Source organism: Juglans regia, chromosome 12 (assembly GCF_001411555.2).
Source record: "Juglans regia cultivar Chandler chromosome 12, Walnut 2.0, whole genome shotgun sequence".
Lineage (NCBI taxonomy): Eukaryota > Viridiplantae > Streptophyta > Magnoliopsida > Fagales > Juglandaceae > Juglans > Juglans regia.
The window spans coordinates 7,263,969-7,286,240 of NC_049912.1; the positions used below are offsets into that span (position 1 = coordinate 7,263,969).

Below are 22,272 nucleotides of genomic sequence, written 5' to 3' on the forward strand. Positions count from 1 at the left end.
AAAATCTAACATCTACGGCTGCCTGCCTCCTCTCCTCAAGATTTCTCAGTTCAAGTTGAGAAGAAGGTCAAGAAATACATGCAAGCAGGCGACTGATCCTTCTCAAGTAGCTGTGTTGATGTGCTACTATCTATAACATCATATGACATAACTCTTTGTAAAATGGACTTAGCTACAATGACTCGAATCCACTTTATGTTAGAATTGAGGCCGTTCGATGAGGAAGATTATTTCATGCTAAAATAAGAAATGCATGTGAAGTATTTGTGCTAGATCTTTCCTTCAAGCAATGCTATTTTCAAGCAATGCTATTCTTCCTTGAATATATATATATATATATATATATATATATATATATATATATATATTTATCCCTGGTCAAGCATGCTAATGTGGTGCAGTACTTCATGTAATTTCATTGTTTACAATTTTAATGGACAGCCACTTCAAATATGTCACATCGTCAGGTATAAATGGAGATGAAAAAATCTATAAAAGAAAATTAGTATTTGTTCTCGTAAAAGCAACTCCTCTTTGAAACTGGACACCAGCCATTGGATCCAATACTATGGCAAATGGGTCTTAAAATATATCCCCTTTTTAATCAATTGAACTATCCACTACAATAGAGCACACAGTTGCTTCATTACCATATAAGAATACATCGATCTGATCATTGTTCTTCAAATTCCGGTTCACAATCTGCTTCATCTCGTTGAAGCCTCATCTCAGCAAAAACTCCATCCAGTAACACATATATTTCATCACACCTCGGATGTGACCTATCCTCCACAATGAACTTATGAATTTGGCCTCCCTCTTCAATGAAACTGTACCCTGCTGCCTTTGTAACCAGGCCACCCTTCATCAACTTCCTTAACTTTGCAACTCCAGCCCACTGACCAGCTGATGCATAAATATTGGACAGAATTACATAGTTCCCCGGATTCCAGGGTTCAAGCTGAAAGAGGGACTCGGCTGCTATTTCAGCCAGTTCAATATTACCATGGAAACTGCAAGCCCCCAAAAGTGCACCCCATACTACAGAATCTGGTTTCATAGGCATACCTTTTATAAGGTCATAAGCTTCTTGCAGATCTCCGGAACGACCTAAGAGATCAACCATGCATCCATAGTGTTCTAACTTGGGAGCGATATGAAAGTTTGTCAACATCAATTGAAAGAGTTGTCGACCTTTAATGACCAAGCCTCCATGAGTACATGCTAAGAGAAGTCCCACGAATGTAACATCATCAGGTGCAATTCCTTCTCTCTGGTATAAGGCCACAATACACAAATGTGATAGTGAGAACCTGAAAAAAGCTTATTTTCGCAACTATATTAATTGCCAATACTCGTCATTCATTAAGGCAAGAACCACAGGCAAAGAGACTACGTACCAGCATTTGATCATAAAGCTCAAGGGCCTCGTTGCATTGTCCATGGACAGCCAAACCCACGATCATTGAGTTCCAAGAGCACAAACTTCTGCAGCCACCAATCTCATCAAACACCCGCCAAGCTATATCAATTTTACCACACCTCACATACATCTCCAATACAGCATTGCTTACATACAAATTCTTGAAGAAACCATTTTTTCTTGCATAAGCTTCAATCCTCTCCCCAACCTCCAATGCCCCGAGATTTGCACAAGCCGGAAGAACACTTGCTATCGTCACTTCATTTGGTCTCATATCTTTCTCCTTCTCCATCATCACAAACATCCTCAAGGCCTTCACATACTGTCCATTTTGTGAGTACCCAGAGATCATAGCCGTCCATGAAATCACATTTCTACAAGGCATCAAACCAAACAATTCTAATGCACCCTCCATATCCCCAGCCCTGGCATAGCCTGCAATGATTGAATTCCAAGTGGGTATATCTCTTACTTTTATTTCATCAAATTTTTGGCGTGCTGAGGCCAACATGCCTAGTTTAGCGTACATGTCAACCAAAGCAGTCAGAGCAAACACGTCAGACTCGAAACCCGACTTGACAAAATGTGTGTGGAGCATTTGGCCATGGCAAGGGGACGAGAGGGCTGCACAAGTGGCAAAAACAAACGTGAAGGTGTGTTGGTTTGGCGGACAGCCTTGAAGGCACATTTGGGAGTAGAGGGACATGCACCGGTAGTATTGCCCGTGACTCGAATAGGTTTGAATGAGCTTGTTATAGAGAAAGACAGTTGGATTTGGAATAAGGTCGAACAGCTTTCGGGCATAGGAAAGGTTTGGGATGTTAAGGAGCCCAACAATGAGTGTTTTGGCGTGGTCTATGCCATTTCTTAGAGTATAGGCGTGGATTTGCTTCAGTTGGTTCATAACAACCCTCTTCTATGTGATGTTCCAATAATGGAATGGTGGGATTTTCGACAACCAGGGTTGGAGATGCAGGGATTTGACATTTACGTGTTGACATGTTGTTTCATCCCACTCTCTCTCTCTCTCTCTCTCTCGTTTGAACAAAATTTGAAGTCTATAAAAGCGTTGAGATCTGGAGCCAATATCGTCCTCTCCGTTTGTCACTGACTCACTATGATGTATGCCGCTTACAGAGAGAGAATGCAGTATAGCAGTTTGTGTTTGGTGTATAGTCCTACGAGAAGCCGGTCTGTACAATTTATTACTATTGGAAAAGAGTTGATGCATCCCGTAAAAGTTATCGATTCCTTTATTTTTTTAGAAATTCTATTTGCAGTCCCCACTTGGGGACTGCATGTGCAGGCCCTTTATTAAATGAGAAAAAGCATCATTTCAGGAGGGATAGTTTTGTAATTTTTAAAAAATTAAAGATAAAATTGCCTAGGCTTGCATTGCAGTCCCCAAATGAGGACTGTATCTAGCATTGCTCTTACGATTTGACATGACATTATTGAATTTGCAAACTTCACATGTTAGTAAAATTTGATCTGTAAAATTTAAATTTTCAGCCAATTTATAAATAGAATTTCTTGTCCATATACAAACTAAAGCTTAATTTATTATGGTATTTTGCAAAATTTTGAATCCATTCAAATTTAATTATCTGTCCTTTTAGCGTTTACCATATGTAGCAGATTCAATTAACCTTTAAAAGTGATGAAAGTGCTCATCTGACGAAGAAAAAAAAAAACTCTTTCTATTGAAGTTGGAAACGATCGTTAAGATCCAAACAAAAAATCATTGAGAAAATTTTTTCAAGACCATGATACCATGGTATTGTCCAATCCAATAGGTTTTGTCATGGTATGTCCCAAATTGCTTACTTGTAATGAAATCTCAAGGACTTTGAGATAGGGGAGGGTAGTGGGGCCTTGCCCCCGCCACCTTGCCCTGCTCGCAGGGCAAACTTGTAAGGGCGGGATGGGGTTGGGCCCCGTCCACTTTTCCCCCACTCCAGAGAGAGAGATATATATATAATAAAAAAAACTTATACTTATAGTAAAACACCCCGTCTTAGAAATACCCAAAACAACGTTGTTTTATTATAAGACTGCGTTTGGATGTTAAATTGAGTTGAGTTAAAATGAGTTGAGATGATAAAATATTATTTTCTAATATTATTATTATTTTAGGATTTGAAAAAATTGAATTGTTTATTATATTTTATGTTAGGATTTGCAAAAGTTATAATGATGAGTTGAGATGAGTTTAGTAACCAAACGACTCCCATTCTCCCAAAACTCTCCCACTTTGAAAATTTTATCTCGCCGCTCCTCTCTCTCAACATAAATACCCTCAGTCGTCACACCCTCTCTCTAGCAGAGTACCCTCACCATTGTCGTTGCACACTCTCTCTCCTACGTAGTACATTCTGTAACTATCATTGATCCTTCCTACGAATTGTGTCTTGATGTTTGGATTTGGAGGATGTTTGATGAATGGATTTAGATGATGGGATTGTGATTTGTATGCTGTGGAGATTTGTGTCATTTTTCTTGACTATGAGTCTATGACTATCTAGTAGTTCAGTCCGAACCTCTAAAGTAATTTAGAATTTCATATTGAACCCCTAAATTACTCAACCCAAAATCCTAATTTATGTCTAGGTGTTTTGGAGTTTCAATTTGAAACCCTAAATTAGTTTATGGGTTTCAATATTGAAATCCCTAACATTTTGGGGTTTCAATTTTGGAACCCCTAACATAAATTAGGGTTTTAGATTGAAACCCTAAAATAATTTACGTGTTCAATTTGTTTTGTAATATTGAAACCCCCAAATTTAATTTTGAATTTCAATATCCCCCAAATTTAGTTTAGGGATTTCAATATTGAACTTAAAAAATTGGCGAATGAGGGTAGTGAGGGGATAACGTTGAAGGGGTATACTAAATATGATCCATATGAGTTTAGGAGATACCTAACTCGTATGGTGGTAGTAGATGAGTTGCCCTTTCGATTTGTGGAGGGTGAAGGGTTCCAAGTATACTCTAAATACTTGGAACCTAAGTTTAGAGTATGCTTGGAACCTAGGTTTTGATATTCCTCCTTGTCAAACGGTGGCAAAAGATATTATGAAACTATACTGTTTACATAGAAAACTATTGAGAAACCAATTGAGGGGTCAAAGAGTTTACCTCACGACCGATACATGGACATCGGTCCAAAATTTTAATTATATGTCTTTGACTACTCATTGTATAGATTCTGATTAACAATTAAACAAAAAAAAAAGTCTCAAGTTTTGTCAAATTGTCAATCACAAGGGTGGGGTCATTAGGAAGACCTTAGAGGCCACGATAGATGAGTGGGGGTTGGAGAGAGTTGTGACAGTAACGACTGACAATGCCTCTTCTAACGATACAACTTTGGGGTATCTTAAGAATAAGCTTAGAGGGGACAATAAGACAATGATGGGTGGTAATTATTTACATGTGAGATGTGTTGCACATATTCTGAATCTTATTGTGACCGAAGGTTTGAAAGATGTTCATGATTCAGTTGCAAGGGTTAGAACTGCGGTGAGGCTTGTGAGATCCTCACCGGCATGGCTTGATAAATTCAAGGTTGTTGTAAGAGCTCTAAGTATTGAATGCAAGAAGGGGTTGTGTATTGATGTTCCTACAAGATGAAACTCAATCTTCTTGAAACTGAAAATGACTCAAGAGCTTAAAAAGGCTTTAAATTATTAGGTGAGGAGGACATACAATATATCAACTATTTTAGTGATGGGGAGGATTGGGCAAGCCTAATGATGATGATTGGATAGTTACATCCAATGACTTTTTTCAGCAAGTATGTCAGGTAAAAGAATAATTGGATGAAATGTGTGGGAGTGACCAAACACAGCTGCAAGAAATGACAATGAGCATGCGAGCTAAGTATGACAAGTATTAGGAGATTTGAGTAGGTTAAATATTTTACTATATATGGCTATTGTTTTTTACCCCTAGTACAAAATTGATGGTATGGCGTATGGATTGGCATTGGTGAACGAGAAGGCATGAACGGATTATATTATGGTAAGGGTTAAGGAAACCCTTAAGAGATTGTTTTATGAGTTTGCCACACTCAGAGGTGGTAATATTCCCGCACCTACACCTACAACACCGCCTCCTCCCTAAGTTGAGATGGAGAAAAAGCATAGATTAGGGTGGGGTGAGAGGTTGGGGTAGGTTGCCAAGTTTCGTCGGCCTTCAGACACACAGTCGGAGTTGAATAGGTACTTGGCAGCGGAGTTGAACCCATTTACGCAAGAGTTTGATATATTATCTTGATGGAAGGTCAATGTCATCAAGTATCTCATCATTGGAGGCATAGCCCGCAATATTTTGATCATCCCTATTTATCATCGTAGTCTCAGAGTCGGCCTTTAGCACCAAGGGGCGCATATTGAATCCATTTCAGAGTTCATTGTCTTCTACCACTGTGAAAGCATTGATTTGCACTCAAAATTTGATCAAATGGAAGCCAATTCATATTCTGGATGTGATAAACTATGTGGAGACCGAGGGAGACTAGTGGTGATCAGCCTGCATCCAGTAATCGCTCTTACCTTTGATATTGCTATAATATTGCTTTTACTTATAATATATTGTGTTATTATTTATATTCAAATTTAATTGTTGTAGGGACAACTTCGACAAATGCCCCTACATCTACATTGACTGCAATATGACTTCGTAGTTCAATCCACCATTACTATTGGTTTGTATAATGATTCTCTTATTTATTCGTAGTATGTATATAATGTTTATTGTTTGTAATTCTAATTGGTTTTCTTGTATTTTTTTCAACTTTTATAGTCTCATTGTCACATGCCCAATCTCACTGATCTCATATTGATATCGATCTCATCTAGTTTTGTAATTTTTATTTTTTTACTTTTTCACATATTTATATAATGATTGTATTTAAGATTTTTTTTTCTTATTTTGTTTTTCAAGTTTTATTGTCTCACGCCCTCACTTGCTCAAGTTCCAACCCTAATCCCAAATTCCCAATCCTTTAATATGCAAACATTTATAGTCTCACTTGGTTTGTACTTGTAGTTTTATGTTTTTAAAGTTTTTATATATGTATATATCATTATTATATTGTTTAAAATTTTAATTTGTTTTAATATAAATGTTTCAAGTTTTATAATCTCAGTCTCACTTGCCCACCACCCCCAAATTCCAATTTCAAGACTAAAAGTCATCTTGCTAGTCTGCTAGATACAATTTGTAATATTGTAATATTATTCATTTTAATTTTTTGACAATTTGTAATATTTTTAGATTAATTTGTATTATTGTAATAGCTTAGAATACTTTATTTTTTTTATGCTTTAACAACCTTTTATTTAATTTTATGTTATATGTAAATTGTAAAATATAGTTTTAAAATTTGTACTCAAAATGGCCCAGAAAGAGGTTCTAGGCCCGGGGCCCGTTGGGCCGGACAAGGAGCTAACGGACCAAGGGTCTAAATCTTCCCCCTGTCACCCAAATGGGGGGGTTCCATCCTTGGGGTGCTAGGCCGGATCTCGGGAGGAACCCCACCCCCCGCCAAGGCGAGGGCAAGGTGCAGGAAGAGGTATCCCCCCTCCCAAGGGGTGTGGATAGCACCCTTACTTTGAGATACATGTATATAATCTAAACATATTTCTATGTCTCTGCTATCTGATTACTGTGATTGCAAACCTCTCAACCAAAGGTTTTGGAACTAATAAAAAAAAAAGGCAAAACATTTGGCTTGTCAAGAATACAAGCTGTAAATGAGCAAATCAGAAAAGCCTCTCTCTCAGCTATGGATGCAAGAAGCTATTTTATTGAGGGGTGGAGAGAAGTAACACGTCTAAGTTGGCCCTGTAGTATTGGCCCAAATCACAGGGGAACTCAATGTGCATATTGGCTTGCCACACATAAAAAACCATAACCCAATTTAGGTCGAGTTTCATTCTCAAAGCGCTATTGATTTGGACGCCCAAAGTCCAAATAAATAAGGTCTTAATTTAGGTAGAAGAAAATGAAAGACAGGATTTAACAATTCAAGATAAGACCTTATTCTTTACTATCTTACACCTGTTTTCCTTATACACAAGAATCAAAGAATCCACTAACGGCAAAGAATTCAATTCTAATAAAAATAGTCTCACTTCGACTCAAATCATCAGTTGTTGGTGGCATGGATTGGCTTTTCTTCTTCCTCTGCTGAACCAATCAAGTATTGATATACAGATAGAAGACATCCTGCGCTGTTTGACATAAGCCACTGTTGCTTTGCTACCTCTCCAAAGGCCCGGTTTCTGGGAAATAAAAGCACATATCAGATTTAGACTACCTTGGGTGCATCAAGCTCTAACTCCCTATGGACGAACCAAACTCTGTACTTTAGATCATATGGTCAATCTGGTTTGTCTTAGCTGCAATATAGCGTGGCTAGTAACAACAGCAAGGAAAAGAGGAATGTTCTGCCCTCTATGCGAAGGTTCCCATGCCTAGCCGTGCTCATCTTCCTGCCTGCATCATTGTGATGATTCTTGCAAAATTAAAAACGCATTCAATCAAGTTTTGCGTCTGATCTTCAACTCCTTGATCCTCTAGAAATATGAAGATTGATCATGAAGTACATTTAAGTGAGCAAGTATTCTTGCTGCCAGAGACTTTACGCTGCCACTTCCTCTCTGTGTTAAGTCAACTAAGGGCATCTGAGCTGAGGCTCCATATTTCAATTTCAACTCCACCAGCCGAAAAATCCTTTCTAAAGCTTGTAGAGCCTTCTCCTGCAAACTGGGGGAAGGCGAACCAAGGAATTTAATCATTGGTGGTATAGCATTTGCTTCTGCAAGCACCTTACTGCCACTCTGCAGCCTCTCACCTTCAATTAAAGTTAATAGTGCATCTAAAGAAGCCTCACAAGCTCCAGGATCTGGTTCTGAAAGAATTCTCACTAGAGGTCTCACAGCATCAGCCTCTACTAGACAAAATGATGATTCAATGCTACAGATTCCTCCATGAACCAGGCAGACAGTTTCTAGAGGAGCAGATAAGCACCAGAACCCCTTTCGCTTTGGAATTGACCTGCTCAGCTGAAGAGAACTCTCTGAAAATTGATAAAGACAGATCGCAGCACGTTTCTTGGTCAAGGTGGTTCCCAACTCTAGCATTTGTACCAACAAGGGTATAATGCCAGTTTGAGCTGAACGCTTTTGCCATTCTAAATTTGTTGGGACTGTGAAACGACATATCGCTCCAACAGCATTTTCCATCAACTTATTTTTATGGGAATTGTTCTGCTTGGAATTGTGAATATGATAGAAAATTACTGGAAGTGCCCCGGCATCTAGAAGCCACTGAGTGATCTGGGGGATTTTTGGCAGGTTGGAGATAATGCCCATTGCAGAAGCAATCTCTTCTTCATCTTTAGAAGATTTGATGATCCTGAGTAAAGTCTCAATGCATTTCTGATTGACATGCTCTAGGATAGTGGCTTCATCTTCACCCTCTGCCAAAAAATTGAATAGCTTTACAGCATCTGCCCGTACGCTTGGGCTATCAAGTTCACACAACTGAACCAAAACTTGCACAGCTGAGCACTGTAAATGTAATTGAACCAGTTAATGCTAATATAATGTATCGCATAGAAAGATTACACCAAGAATAAGTTAGCACTTGATATGATATACAACTGGAAGACACACCACATTCCCCATCTTCATATGGGGAGAGGAAGTAATGTGGCCTATGTGATGTCAGAAAAAGGAAAATCAATAAGAAGAAAGAAACCCAGGTGACAAGTCAACAAAAGGGTTAGAATTGGTGCTTATATCACTAGGAAAAATATCTTCATGCTATTCCTTTGGAAGATTCATTTCGTAATCCTAAAAAGTACAATGCCCTAAGCAAGTAGTTCGAACTTTTTGGAAGCCAGGGGAAGAATGGTTTTCAACAGCAATTGTCATTTGTACAAACAAAAACAAATTGTGCATATCATTGTGCGCACGCACACACAGAAGGTGGGGGGCAGAGAATAAGAATGAGCGAAAGATTCAATTTATGTAATATCACCTTATTAAGCATCAAAGCCATTGCTGACAGTTGACTGCATGCACTTACAATTGGGAACTGACTTGACCCAGAATATTAAACAGATCTGGTGTTCATATACTTGGTCTCATCATTTATGTTGGTTCATTTTATCGATTTAAGGCATTCTAGAACCATCTTTTCTCTCATCACAGGTAAGCTTTAAGGTAGGTCATTTCCTTCAAGTCCTTTTTGAACCTTGGGACCACACTGCCAAGCTTTCCTTACACTAGCCAACCTTCGGCAGTATCTCACTATTGATTTTTCTAGAACACATCTACCTTTTGTTTGGCAAGTTGTTCTGGCAGGAAACCATTTCTCATTGGAAAATAAAAGTAAATTTGCAACATATATGTATACCTGTGTTAATTTAGTCTTGATGTTTGTGGCAGAAGGGGATTGGCACAAGGCCTGGAAGGTTTGCATAATGCTTTGTTGTATATCAGGTCCTGTCAAGTTGATTAAAGAGAATAGTCTGAAAATATCGTCATCAGAATCCAACAATGAAACTGGAATCTGGCTAGATTCTTGAGATATGGTTGATACAGCTAGATGCATAATTGTGCCAGCTGCATGTTCACGCAGACTAGGTGATGAACCATGATGGAAGAGAACATCGAGTAATGGGCGCACTACACCTTCTCTAATCATCTGCAGACCATTTTTTGATAAACTTGAGAGGTTCCGAAGAGCTTTAAAAGCTACTTCTCGCAGCTGAGTGTTGCCATGCAAGGCAGAGTGAAGAAGTGGACCTAGAGCATCTGCTTCGAGCAAAGATTCTTTATTGTGGTCTGTCAACTCCATTTCTGCCAAAGCTGTTGCCATAATCATTTTTACATCTTCTGGTCCTGCATAATAAAAGGAAACAAGTTACAGCGCAACTGCATATCGTTATACATAAGCATAGCCTTTGACAAACAAGAGGAGACTAAATAACTTTCCAGCTATTCCTTTCATTATGTCATGGAAACCATCCAGATGAAAGATCCACTTGATGATTCTTTTGCCTGATTACCTATTCATCCAGGATAACTATCTTTTATGCTCTTCTGATCAAGACACTCTGCTGGAAGGGAATGACTACAACAGAATGCGCTTTAAATAACTGAAAACTTTAGATTAACATGAAAAGGGCCCGCGATTCGTAGTCGACTTATTTGAGTATCCAGAATAGAACTGTTGTATTCATAAATTCATATTGTGAAAACTTCAAAATACAATATGAGGGATTTCCTATTATACAAAAAGAGGTATAAATAAACGTTCTTTCACAAGCACATTCATGACAAACTAAAGTGACAGTTCATTGAAATAATAACCTGTGGAGAGACGCCGCAGTAAATGCTTAAAATGATTTGCCTTTGCCATCTGAATAACATTCTGATCGGAGAATGAGAGATTATCCAACAGCACCTGGGCATCTCGGGCAGCTTGACTGTCATCGCTGCTTGACATGGTCACCAAGAGCAATATGCAACCTTGAACCTTTCCTATACAATCTCTTACCAAATTACATTTTGATAATTCCAACAGTAATGCCACTGCTAACTTTCTCTCAGCAACACGACGCCCAAGTGATCGAACAATAAATTCAATAGCATTATCAACTCCTGCAATTCTTTCCTGCATATATATATATATATATTTTTGTGGTTGAGAAAATTGAAATCTATGAAAATAATCAGCATTTGTCATTAAATGAATCATATTGCAGTTTTTTACCAAAGGAACCAAACAGCACAAGGGGATATCTATAGTAGTATAGGAGTGAATTATATTTGCCACTTTGAGGGGTACCAATTCAAAAACAGAAATGTCGGCAATAATTTATCGATAGCTACCTATCATGTACCAATATTTACTACGATGAATAACTGTTGGGCCCAATTTGCACATGTATAAATTCAAACGGTTAGTTCCATCCTTAACTCATCTAGACTAATTTTTTCACTCTTTCAACCAACTAATATGATAAAATTAATTCCAGGATTATATGGAGATAAGAGGCAATAGTTTTGTTATCTGAGAACCCCATATGCTAATATAATATATTTTTAGCACACATGTACTCTTGCCCATGTCCAACATCAATCCAATTCTCTAACAGGCCTAAACAAACGGCTGAAATTCAATAAAAAAAAATCTACAGTGTACAGAACTTAGTCCCAGTGAGAATAAAGCAAACTATTGTTTATTAGTAAAAGATGAGGGAGATGAAGCAATAATGTTTATATCATCAGACACACCTTAGCATCATCACTATCTTTTGCCAGAATGCAGAGGATGATGAGAGCATGATTCCTGATGTCACGATTTTTGGCACCAACACATTGAATGAGAACAGGTATATAGTTCTCCAATACTACCCATTCCCTGTGCAGGTCTCTTTGTTCACAGAGATCCTGTAACTGTGCCAGGCTATAAAGTACTTCCTCCTCTTCTTCAGACTTGAGTTTTGGCTTGATGGAAGCAATTGTAATCATAGTGTTTCTATCCTTCCATTCTTCTATTGATTGCCGCAGAGTTTTGTTTGGCCGTAGAACTGACGTGTCCAAAGGGGTCATGGTCAGAGGACACAATCTGTTCCCATCTGCAAACCACTTTTCAATTGCACATCTCTCAAATGTCTGACCTGAAGAAGTTTCCACAGGGTCCATCATAACATCGCGTGTGATCGGACAATAAAATGATTGAAGAGCTTCCAGTCGTTGACTACCCAGACTTTTCCGCTTGGTGTAATATTTAATTTCTTTTTCCTCCAGGGACGAAGTAGCATCAGCCCTTTCTAATAAAGCAATTATCTGATCCATTTGTATGGCTTCAGCCTCATTCTTCCTCAGCCGAGCATTTTCTATCTCATTCTTGAATTCTTCAAATTCCTTCTTCAATGCTGACCTATTAGTCGAGATGCCAACAACATTTGCTATGAGAACTAATAATTTGTTTGCATAAGAACGATCAACATTCCTCTCCTGTATTCCTGACTCAATTTTCTCCAAAATCTCTTCTTCTGCTATAGCCGCTTTGAACTCAGCTCTCTGCATATTATCACAGAGTACCCCAATCTCTTCATTAATCCCAGATGAAAGATCCAGAGAGGCCAAAGGAAGGAGACTCAGTGCCCGGCTGATCTCTTGCACAGTGTCCTCTAAGCGCTTAACTACTGTCCGGCAATTCATTAACAGATATACCCTATTTCTCTTGCTGCACTCCAGAGTAAGTTGCTTTGCAGCTCCTATTTGTCGGTTGAGAATCTCCACAGCATTGTTTAAGCTCTCAGAATCACTAACATTTTTCCTATTCAACTCTTTTAAGATAGGAACAACCCTTTCCAAGTAAGTCGCAAGTTCCTTAAAACTATCCTTCTTAACAAGGACGTCATTGGCAGCAATTACAATCTCAAGAATGCCTTCTACTGCCTGAGAAAGGACCTCCGAAGCCGGAACAGAAGAAACACTAGTGATCACATCTACTGCCATTATATTGCAACCGGAAACCAACTAGGGAGTAATCTTCTTATCCCATGCAACAAAACACCAACTAAAGATGGCCAAACCCAGATTGTTGGGAAACAAACTGGGACTTTTGATCAAGAACAGCTTCAATACCCAGATCACCCTTCGGACATATTCTTATAAGCCTACCTTCGATATCAATGGAATTAGCGAGTCAGTAATTAGCTTATCATTTTCTATGCTAGATTGACTATAAATTTGATAGGTAACTTATTTAAAGATATACCCAGGCCTCCACTAAGTTACTACGCATTTAAAGTAGGAAGCAAGAGCACAACAATTTAGATCACATGTTATCGCTCCATTTGATTGCTGAGATAAACAAATCAAAACTTAAGTCCTGGATTGTACATTATTTTGAAGGATGAAATCTTTCACTTAACGTATAATTCTTAGGAAAGCCCCAAAAACATGGTATATTCATGCTACTGTTTTCTTCTCTATTCTTCAGTTCTAATACCCAGAGGAGGGACATGTTATCTTCATTTCCACGAAATGGAAAACATTAGAAGCCAAATTGTTTGTATGAAGCACAATAGAGCAAAACTGTCTGATTTTCCCATATGACCAGCAAAGAAAAATCCATGAACCAATTATAATTACTCTTATCTCCTACATGTTCTTGGCAACCAAAGAGACTTGACAGAACCATTCCAAATATCAAGTGCCAATTAAGCCCCAAAAATTCATTCAGTAGAGCAGCAGTGACGTAAAATAAAGATAGATAGTGTTAGTTTATGGTAAGACCAACCGAGTTTCAGTTTGAAGCTAAAAGTAAAATTCAGAAAGGAAAGGCTTTCAGGAACGAAACGTAAGACTTCTATAGTCAACAAAGTCTTCTCTGATACTAGAAGATAGATAAACAGAGACAAAGAGACAGACCTGAGAATGAGTTGAATCCCATGAAAATTCACAAAAGCAAAGATTGTTTCCCCCGATTTTTCAAGAAAATGAGCCGAGAAATTTCTGGGAAAATAACGATCGTGCCTCCGGAAGATACTAGCAGCGGGACAACGAAGACAGAAAGACAGAAGGAGGGACCTCTGAAAAACACTAGAAAAAATAAAATAAAATAAATAAAATTATTAGAGAAGTAGCAAAATTCTCTCTTCTTCAGCCCTTCCTCTTCCTTTGGATATTTCCCTTTTCATAAAAAAAGAATCTTGTTATCTCTCAAGTCCTCGCCCTGTTTGCGTTCCAGGACTTTTTGAGTTCTTTCCCAGCCTTTCGCTGACAATGTCAATGTAGGTCGAAGTCACTGCTCTCTGGCCAGCAGGCCTCAGCAAATAAATAAGTGCACCAACATATAAATGCGTCACTGTCCATAAGCATATAAAATTAGAAAAAATATAGATATATTAACTAGATTTTATAACATTTATTAGAATTTAGGTAAATATTTTAGATATTATTTTAATAAATAATAAGTTCGTTTGTATAAGAAATATTTTCAATTCATCCCATTTCATTTTATCTAATTATTACAATTTTTTCAAATTTTTATATAAAATATAATAAATAATTCAACTTTTTCAAATCTTAAAATAATAATATTATTAAAAAATAATATTTTATTCAACTCATCTAAAATTATTTCATTTCATTTCACTATCCAAACGAGACCAGATATTATAAAATTATTATATATTTCTCTCGTGTATAAATAAATATGTTACTTATTACCGAATCTATTATAATTGTAAAAAAAAAAATTAAAAGAAAATTTATTATTTATCATTATTTTATCATCTATTAATATAATATTTAATTATTAAAAATATATTTATTATGCTTCACTTTTTTTGCTATTCATTTGATGGGAGAATAGGAAATAATAAATAATATGATTAAAAAGTTTATAAGAAAATAAATACTTTTTATGTTAAGTGTTGCATGCTTCTTATTGAGAAAATGCTATGAAGCCATTTCCAAGGGAATTTAACTATAATAGTTGTGTTTGACATATTAATAAATGGATTTTTTTTTATTATTATTATTACGCAAATATTAGATATGTATCCTCAGTGGCGGAACCACGGTCACCCCAAAAAAATTTTAAAATTCAAAATTCCTACTAAATTTTTTTCATAATTCTATATATATATATAAGAAATGACCCCCCAAAAAAATTATAATTCACATATACTCCCCAAGATTTTCAAAATTTGTATATAAATATAAATGTCTTTCCAAAATTTGTAATTTTTTTTTATATGTTATCTATTTTCTATGATATGGTCCTTCCAAAATTAGATTAAAATTAGTTTAATGAGAAATAATAAAGTTATTAATTTATATCTCAATGTCTTTTATTATACAATATTAGACTTTTTAATATGGTGAAATAAATTCAAAAGAATTAATTAAGCTTGATGATCTATAAAAAAAGAGAAATTCTATTTGCAGTCCTGAAGTGGGGATTGCATGTGCAGGCACATGCTTAAATGAGAAAAAACATTATTTTAGGAGGGATAATTTTGTAATTTTACAAAATTTTAAAGTTAAAATAGCCTAGGCCTGCACATGCAGTCCCCAAGTGGAGACTGTACCTAGCATTGCTCTATTCTTTGAGAAGTTTTATCTCTTAGACTTCATCGAGCAAGAAAATATTTATTTCAAATCTCAGTTGTAGTATTATATGCTTAATGTGAAACCAAATTAATATCTATATTTTACTTTAAACTTGATAAACTAGCTTACATACTATAATTAAATATAAGTTTCTAAAAGATCATTTGATAGTTTTTATGAAAAAAATAAATTTTAAATATTTTATTACAAAAGTAATAATGGATGAATATATATCCATAAAATATTATCGTCAAAAATTTGAAATAGATATTAAGTTGTATTATTATAATTTTATCTCTACATGTATATAGTAAATTCTCGAGATCTGATTTTTATATATAGTTACGTTTTTATATATATATATATATTTTTGTGAAATTAAGGTTAAGATATGTATATTTTTAATTTATATAAACTAGTTGTATGTTAGAAAAATTGGCCCGTCAAAACTGACCCAGACCCAGTAGGGGGAAATATCTGGAAAGGATAAAAAGATATAAAGGAAAGAGAAAAAGAAGACACAAAAAAGACAGATAGAGACTTAAATAAATAAATAAATAAATAAAAGGCTGATAGAGAAACACGAGGAGGTCCCAACTCCAACTCCAAGGTGCATGAAGAGGGAAGTCGAGACATAACTGGAACTTTCTGTACAAAAAGAGAAATTAATTTTTATATTTTGCAACGGGTGACGTGTGAAAGAGTTTGGTGAAACTCAACTCCAAAGTGGTAATATATGGTACAATTTTTAAATTTAATATAAATAAAATATTAAATTAATTGATTTAAATAAATTTGAGTTATGCGGATAATGTCGTATTATTTATATAAGTTGTGTTAAAATTTTAAGATTTAATTTATTTAATTAAATAAATTATATTTAATTAATTTATATAATTTAATATTTATAATTTGACACCATATAAATATGATGTTATGGATACTATTTATAAACAAGAAGAAGAGGGCCAACCCTACCACATTAAGAGTAATTATACTTATCATCCTCACATACTGCATACTTCACTTATTTTAATTTTTTTTTTATAACAAATATGTGATATATGAATGATAAGTAGAACAATTTAAATTAGTTTAATAAGAATAAAATAAAAAATAAAATAATTTTAAAATATGTAATGTGGGATGATGAGTAACATTCCTCTCATATTAATTACCAGAGTAGGAGACAATAATAGGGAATTGAGTATCCAATTGGCAACAAAATAGAGTCCCATTTTATTTTCATCTACAGTTGCCAATACCCTAAAAAGACAACCGAATGAAACCATATAAAGCTAAAAACATTCAAGAATTAATAATCCTTTTGTTTGCAGATAATAAAGGATTAATTACAAAATTATTAGTACATGAATTTTCATCTATTTGTTTGTTTTTTTAACATTTTTTGGGTATTGTTTTCTGAGTTTTGCGACACAATCTCCACCACATTCCATACTCTATATTTTTTTTTTAATTTTTAAAATTATTAATATTTTTTTTAAAAAAAATTTTGAGTTTATTCTTTTTAAATTATTTCAAATTTTCTATTTATTATTCATATAATAAATATTTGATAAAAGAAAAAAATAATAATAATTAAAAATAATGTGGAGCGTGGAGAGTTAGGAGATTGTGAAGATTTATTCTTTCTTAAAACTAATGTTTTTTTTTTTTTTTTGGCAAATGCGTGAAAACCTAGCCACTAATTTTACAGTTAACCTGATAATAAATTTTTTTTATTATAAGAATTTATTTATTTATTTTAATTTTAATTGACGCGTAGTTATTTGTAAAACTTTTCGTTAACATTAATCGGTGAGATTTTTTTTAAAAAGATGATAATTTCTAATTAACTCATATTACAAGGGGTTATTTAAAAAAAAAAAAAAAAGTTTGACCCAAGTCTCTTTATCTTTTGTGGCTATCTTATCATGGTGTTGGAAACCATTTAGATTTATTTAAAATACAAATTGGAAAGTGATGTATTGAATTTTTTTTTTTTTTTTTTAATCCTTTTGTGTTTCAGATATGTCCAAGGGAATTTGAGAAAAGTTAAAGTAGTCCTGTTCGTCAGCATTGGGTACTTAGGGCTTGTTTGGGATACTTTGGTTTCATTAAAATCTCATCTCAACTTAATTTCTTTTTTTATTTTGAGTGATCCTACACAATCTCCACACACTATATTTTTTAAAATTTTAAAATTTTTTATTATATTTTTAAAAATTTTTTTTGAGTTTATTCTTTTTAAACTAATTCAATTCTTCCATATATTATTCATATATTAAATATTTTATAAAAAATAATAATAAAATTAAAAAAATACGGTGTTTGGAGGTTGTTTGAATAGTAAAAAGTTGTGTAATTTTTTTTTTAATATCATTCAAATACAAATACTTTTCAATTTCAAAACTTTATTTTTTTCATTTAATTATAATTAATTATTATAACTTTTCCAAACTTTCAAACAAAATATAAAAAGTAATTTAACTTTTTCAAATCTTAAAATAAAAATTATATTAAAAAATTATATACTAATAATATTATAATTTTATAATATTTTTATTCAATTTTTTCTTTTTTAACTCTATAAAATATCATAACTTAAATATTTTAATTATTATATACAAATCATTTTACTATTATTGATTATTTTCTGGCCTCATTCTATTTCCCGATGGCATATCCCAGTGGCCAGTGCAAAGAGCAAGTTGACAACTTGACATCAGCCAACCCGTCTCTTCTTCCCACTACACGACGTCTAATATTTTTTTTTTTTCTATAAAATCCTAATTAAATTATCATTATTGCAAATTGACTTATCAAATTAACTACATCACTTTGTAAATTCTTTAACGTGGAACCTCTTTTACGCCTATAAATTTTGTATTTATATATATATATATATAATTATAGCCTAGTAACATGTCCAACATTAATGGGTGAAGCATTATCCTTTAAATTTTAATTTTCTACTACCTCAAACATAGGAGTAGTAAAACGTGTTTTCGGATCGTGCTTATTACTTATCAAATTATGAACATTCGACTATATAGATTAACTCGAATCCGACCGGTTAAATTAAACATGTCAAACCCTAACCTATTTCATTTAAATAACGAGTCGTGTCGTATTACCCGTTTTGACCCGATAATAATTAATTAAAAATAAATTAATACAAAACGATCCATTTAAACCCGTTGCATGTAGACTATATAGATTAACTCAAATCCGACTAGTTAAATTAAACATGTCAAACGTGTCAAACCCTAACCTAACTCATTTAGATAATGAGTCGTGTTGTATCACCCGTTTTGACCCGATAATAATTAATTAGAAATAAATTAATACAACACGATCCGTTTAAACCCGTTTCATGTAAATGGGTTGAACTAACACGTATAACTCATTTGACTTAATTAACATAATTTCACATAAAAATTAAAATTTATATTTATTAATAGGCACAATATCTTAAAAAATATTTTTCAAATTTTAGCATATAGTAAAACCAATATTACAAACCATACAATAACAAAAATGAGCATGGGTCTAAAATTACAATCACAACAATAAAAATATAAGCATATTGAGAAATACCAATACTATAGCTTAATAATAATAAAATTTTAATTTTGAAATAAAATCTAAACGGGTCAAAACGGGTTGATTTCATATTAAGCGGGTTGACCCGTTATTGATCCATTAATAAATAGTGTTTTAACAGGTCAACCGTTTTGACCCAAACCCATTAACATCAAATCCAAACCCATTAATTTCGTATTGTGTTCGTGTTGGATTCACGAATCGTATCACATATAACCATCCCTACAGATAGTCAAACATTTAAAGAAGCCAAAAACAATTTGTATAATCCGCAATCAATTTGCAAAATCCAAATGAATTCCATTTTTAAATTCTACAAGAGTTTAGTTTTATATATCTTTATTGTTGTGAAATGTAATATTAATGTTAATATTTGATAACTTAATATCTCAAACTATTCATTTTTTTGTTAATATGTAATTTTTTTTTAAATATTAATTTGTTATATATGATTAATTTTAGATATTGATCATAAAATATTTTATCTTAAATCTATTTAATTGTGAATGATTTATATAATTATTGTTATATTATATATGAAATTATCTTAATTGACCAAAATAAATATATGGTCAAAAGTCTCTAGTCTTGCCCGATAGCTCTCGAGTCTCGAATATTACTTCGTTTTTCCAGCTCCACTATTTTCTATATCTCGTGTTCCCTTCATCTTTGTGATCTTCCTTCCTCCTTCCTCCCTTGTTTTTTTTCTTGAAGTTTGTATTTCTAAATGTTTTATCTTTTATATATTTTAATTTTTAAGTTATAATATTTGTTGGTTTTCTTTGTTTTTAATTTTTTAACATGTGGTTTTTGTAAGTTTTAAATTAAGTTTTTTTTAAAAAATATTTTTTTTATATAAAATAATTTATTGAACATTAGTTTTAGATCCAAACAAGCGGTCTTATACAATCTTAGAGAAAGAAGTAAAGGAAGAAAAATCTTATTAAATTTATAAAAAATATTTTTATAAAAAAAAGTTTATAAATTGATATGATATTCGATACATTTAATTTATTTTAAAATTAGTTTATAAATATTATTTTATGTGATGTTTTTATAAATCAAACAACCCAGACGTCACTATCATTAGTTATGAATAGTTTCAGACAAGCACCTAGTTTCCAAGCTTGAAAGTGAAACCGAACACAATAATGAATTAGGTGAGATAAGTGATGACAACTAAAAAGTTAAAAGATGTCAAGGATTATGGTACTACTTTTCGCAATTAATGGCTATAAAGAATTAGAAGTGAAGCTCTCAATAAATCAGGGCTGAATAACCTACTTGTTCTAAAGTCTTAATAATTACTCTTATTTTAAGATTTCTTTATTGATATAATTTACTTTCAAAGAAATTTTTTTAAATTTTAATCTTGTAAATTAAATTTTAATATATAAATTATATGAATGATGTACTCTACTACACATCTTGAAAATAGAATAAAATAATTTATTTATTTTTTGTAGGAAATAAAATAATTTTTCAACTTGTCATAAACAATATGGATTATATATTTGCCAATGCTTATATTTCTGCTTTCCCCAATTAAAGGGTATAGAGAATGAGAAGTGAATCTCTCCATGTGTCAATGCCAAACAAGAAAATCAAGAGCTAATTGTTCTCACATCAATGATGTAGATTATGGCAACTATTGTTTTAAAGAGAGAATCTCCAACTTCTCTCTAAAACATCTCCCAAACCGAAACTAGCTTGGGAGCTTCCCTCCATATAATATTGGTCCTGTGTCTCTTTCTAAATTTGTGTTTTTGGTTTTTGTTTTTATGTTTTTTCAAATAAAATAAAAGAGAAAAGAGGAGTTGGCTCGAACGACGGCATCGCTGAGCAGCCCAAGAAGCACGCTCGCCGAGTGTTTTGCTCCACCGTAGGTCGACCAGGCCATGAACCAGCACCACCCTCCCCCACGGGTATCCTGTCCAAAACAATCTTTTCCACCACCATGAGCCCCTATTTTTTCCCATAACAGAGCACTTCGTTTCCACCACCGTGAGTCGCATGTGCAGCCACCTAGCATTGACAGCAATAGATTGTGGGCCGCATGCACATCATTGAGCCCCCCAGTACAGAAATAGCGTGGTCACATGGAGCACTAGCCACCCAGTCGCCGACCACCTCGCAACCACCACAGAACCTCCCGTCTGTTACAAAGCCTTTAAACAAGGGCTGGGCAAGAGGGACGATGGCGATGGTAGGTGGAGGGCAAGCTTTGGCTGGTGCTCGTGCAAAGGTGGTTTTGATGGAGGAGGTGGGCAGCCGGCGAAGGAAAAAAAAAAAAAAAGTTGGGGGTCACGAGCAAAGAAGGAAGAAGAAGAAATAAGGAAAAAGAGAAGAGGAAAAAAGGGGGTGCAGCCCAGGAAGGAAAGTGATGAAGCCCTAGGGCTTTTTGCCAGAACGATGCAGCTTTTAGGTGGAGGGGCTGGGGCTAGCTACTTTGGATCTTTAAGTTTACTTTTTGGTTTTTATGTATTTGCAGTTTTCTGTTGGTTTGTTTTAATTAGTGAAAAATAAAAAGAAATAAGCTATTAAATTTGGTGTTCATAATAGCATAATCTTGTTCCTCCCTTGGGAGGAGGCGGAGCGATAGTACTCCTCCTCCTTTAGGAGGATGAAGGGTGATAGTACTTTTCTTCTTTTAGAGAGGGTTCGTGTTAGTTCTATTTTTACAAAGCGCTATTCTCTCAGACAAACCGGAAGATTTGTTAGGAGAGAGTTTATAGAAGTTAAGACAATGTCTGTCATAAAGAAATTTGTATGAGGGGGTGCCCCAGAGCAAATGCATAGTTTGACTTGTAGTCTTAGTTTTTCCTTGTATTGATAAGTCACAGTTGTAACTTTGATTTCATTGAATGAAATGAAATCTATTTCCATAAAAAAATGATGTAAATTATGACTCGTTTGGATGGTGAGATAAAATAATTTTAGATGAGTTGAATAAATTATTGTTAGAATATTATTTTTTAATATTATTATTATTTTAAAATTTAAAAAAGTTGAATTATTTATTACATTTTATGTATGAATTTAAAAAAATTATAATGATGATACGAGATAATATGAACTAAAATAAAA

At 34.0% G+C, this 22,272-nt stretch overlaps 2 protein-coding genes across 3 annotated transcripts; both read right to left on the reverse strand.

The window, feature by feature from the left end:
• Positions 1 to 401: 401 nt before the first annotated feature.
• LOC109010380 (pentatricopeptide repeat-containing protein At5g08510) lies at positions 402 to 2,624 on the reverse strand. The gene is made up of 2 exons (XM_018991205.2): positions 1,401 to 2,624; positions 402 to 1,273 (listed from the first exon to the last, which is right to left on the reverse strand). Exons 1-2 carry the CDS (start codon positions 2,325 to 2,327, stop codon positions 674 to 676), a joined length of 1,527 nt encoding a protein of 508 aa, XP_018846750.1. The 5' UTR covers positions 2,328 to 2,624; the 3' UTR covers positions 402 to 673.
• A 4,653-nt stretch (positions 2,625 to 7,277) lies between these two features.
• Positions 7,278 to 14,247, reverse strand: LOC109010381 (U-box domain-containing protein 24-like). 2 transcript variants are annotated; one of them, XM_018991207.2, is made up of 5 exons: positions 13,891 to 14,247; positions 11,740 to 13,133; positions 10,813 to 11,116; positions 9,854 to 10,341; positions 7,278 to 9,003 (listed from the first exon to the last, which is right to left on the reverse strand). In XM_018991207.2, the coding sequence occupies exons 2-5, from the start codon at positions 12,970 to 12,972 to the stop codon at positions 8,008 to 8,010; spliced, it is 3,021 nt and encodes a 1,006-aa protein (XP_018846752.1). In that variant the 5' UTR covers positions 12,973 to 13,133; positions 13,891 to 14,247; the 3' UTR covers positions 7,278 to 8,007. The 2 variants fall into 2 exon arrangements, with proteins under 2 accessions (XP_018846752.1, XP_018846751.1); XM_018991206.2 differs by having other exon boundaries at positions 11,740 to 13,137.
• Positions 14,248 to 22,272: the final 8,025 nt, after the last annotated feature.

Excerpts from the sequence above, each read along its gene's own strand:
- LOC109010380 (XM_018991205.2), bottom strand. The coding sequence starts at position 2,327 with ATGAACCAACTGAAGCAAATCCACGCCTATACTCTAAGAAATGGCATA. Across the intron at positions 1,274-1,400 it reads AGCTTTATGATCAAATGCTG|AGAGAAGGAATTGCACCTGA; the intron begins GTACGTAGTCTC and ends GCCTTATACCAG.
- LOC109010381 (XM_018991207.2), bottom strand. The coding sequence starts at position 12,972 with ATGGCAGTAGATGTGATCACTAGTGTTTCTTCTGTTCCGGCTTCGGAG. Across the intron at positions 11,117-11,739 it reads AAGATAGTGATGATGCTAAG|GAAAGAATTGCAGGAGTTGA; the intron begins GTGTGTCTGATG and ends ATATATATGCAG. Across the intron at positions 9,004-9,853 it reads TCAAGACTAAATTAACACAG|TGCTCAGCTGTGCAAGTTTT; the intron begins GTATACATATAT and ends TTACATTTACAG.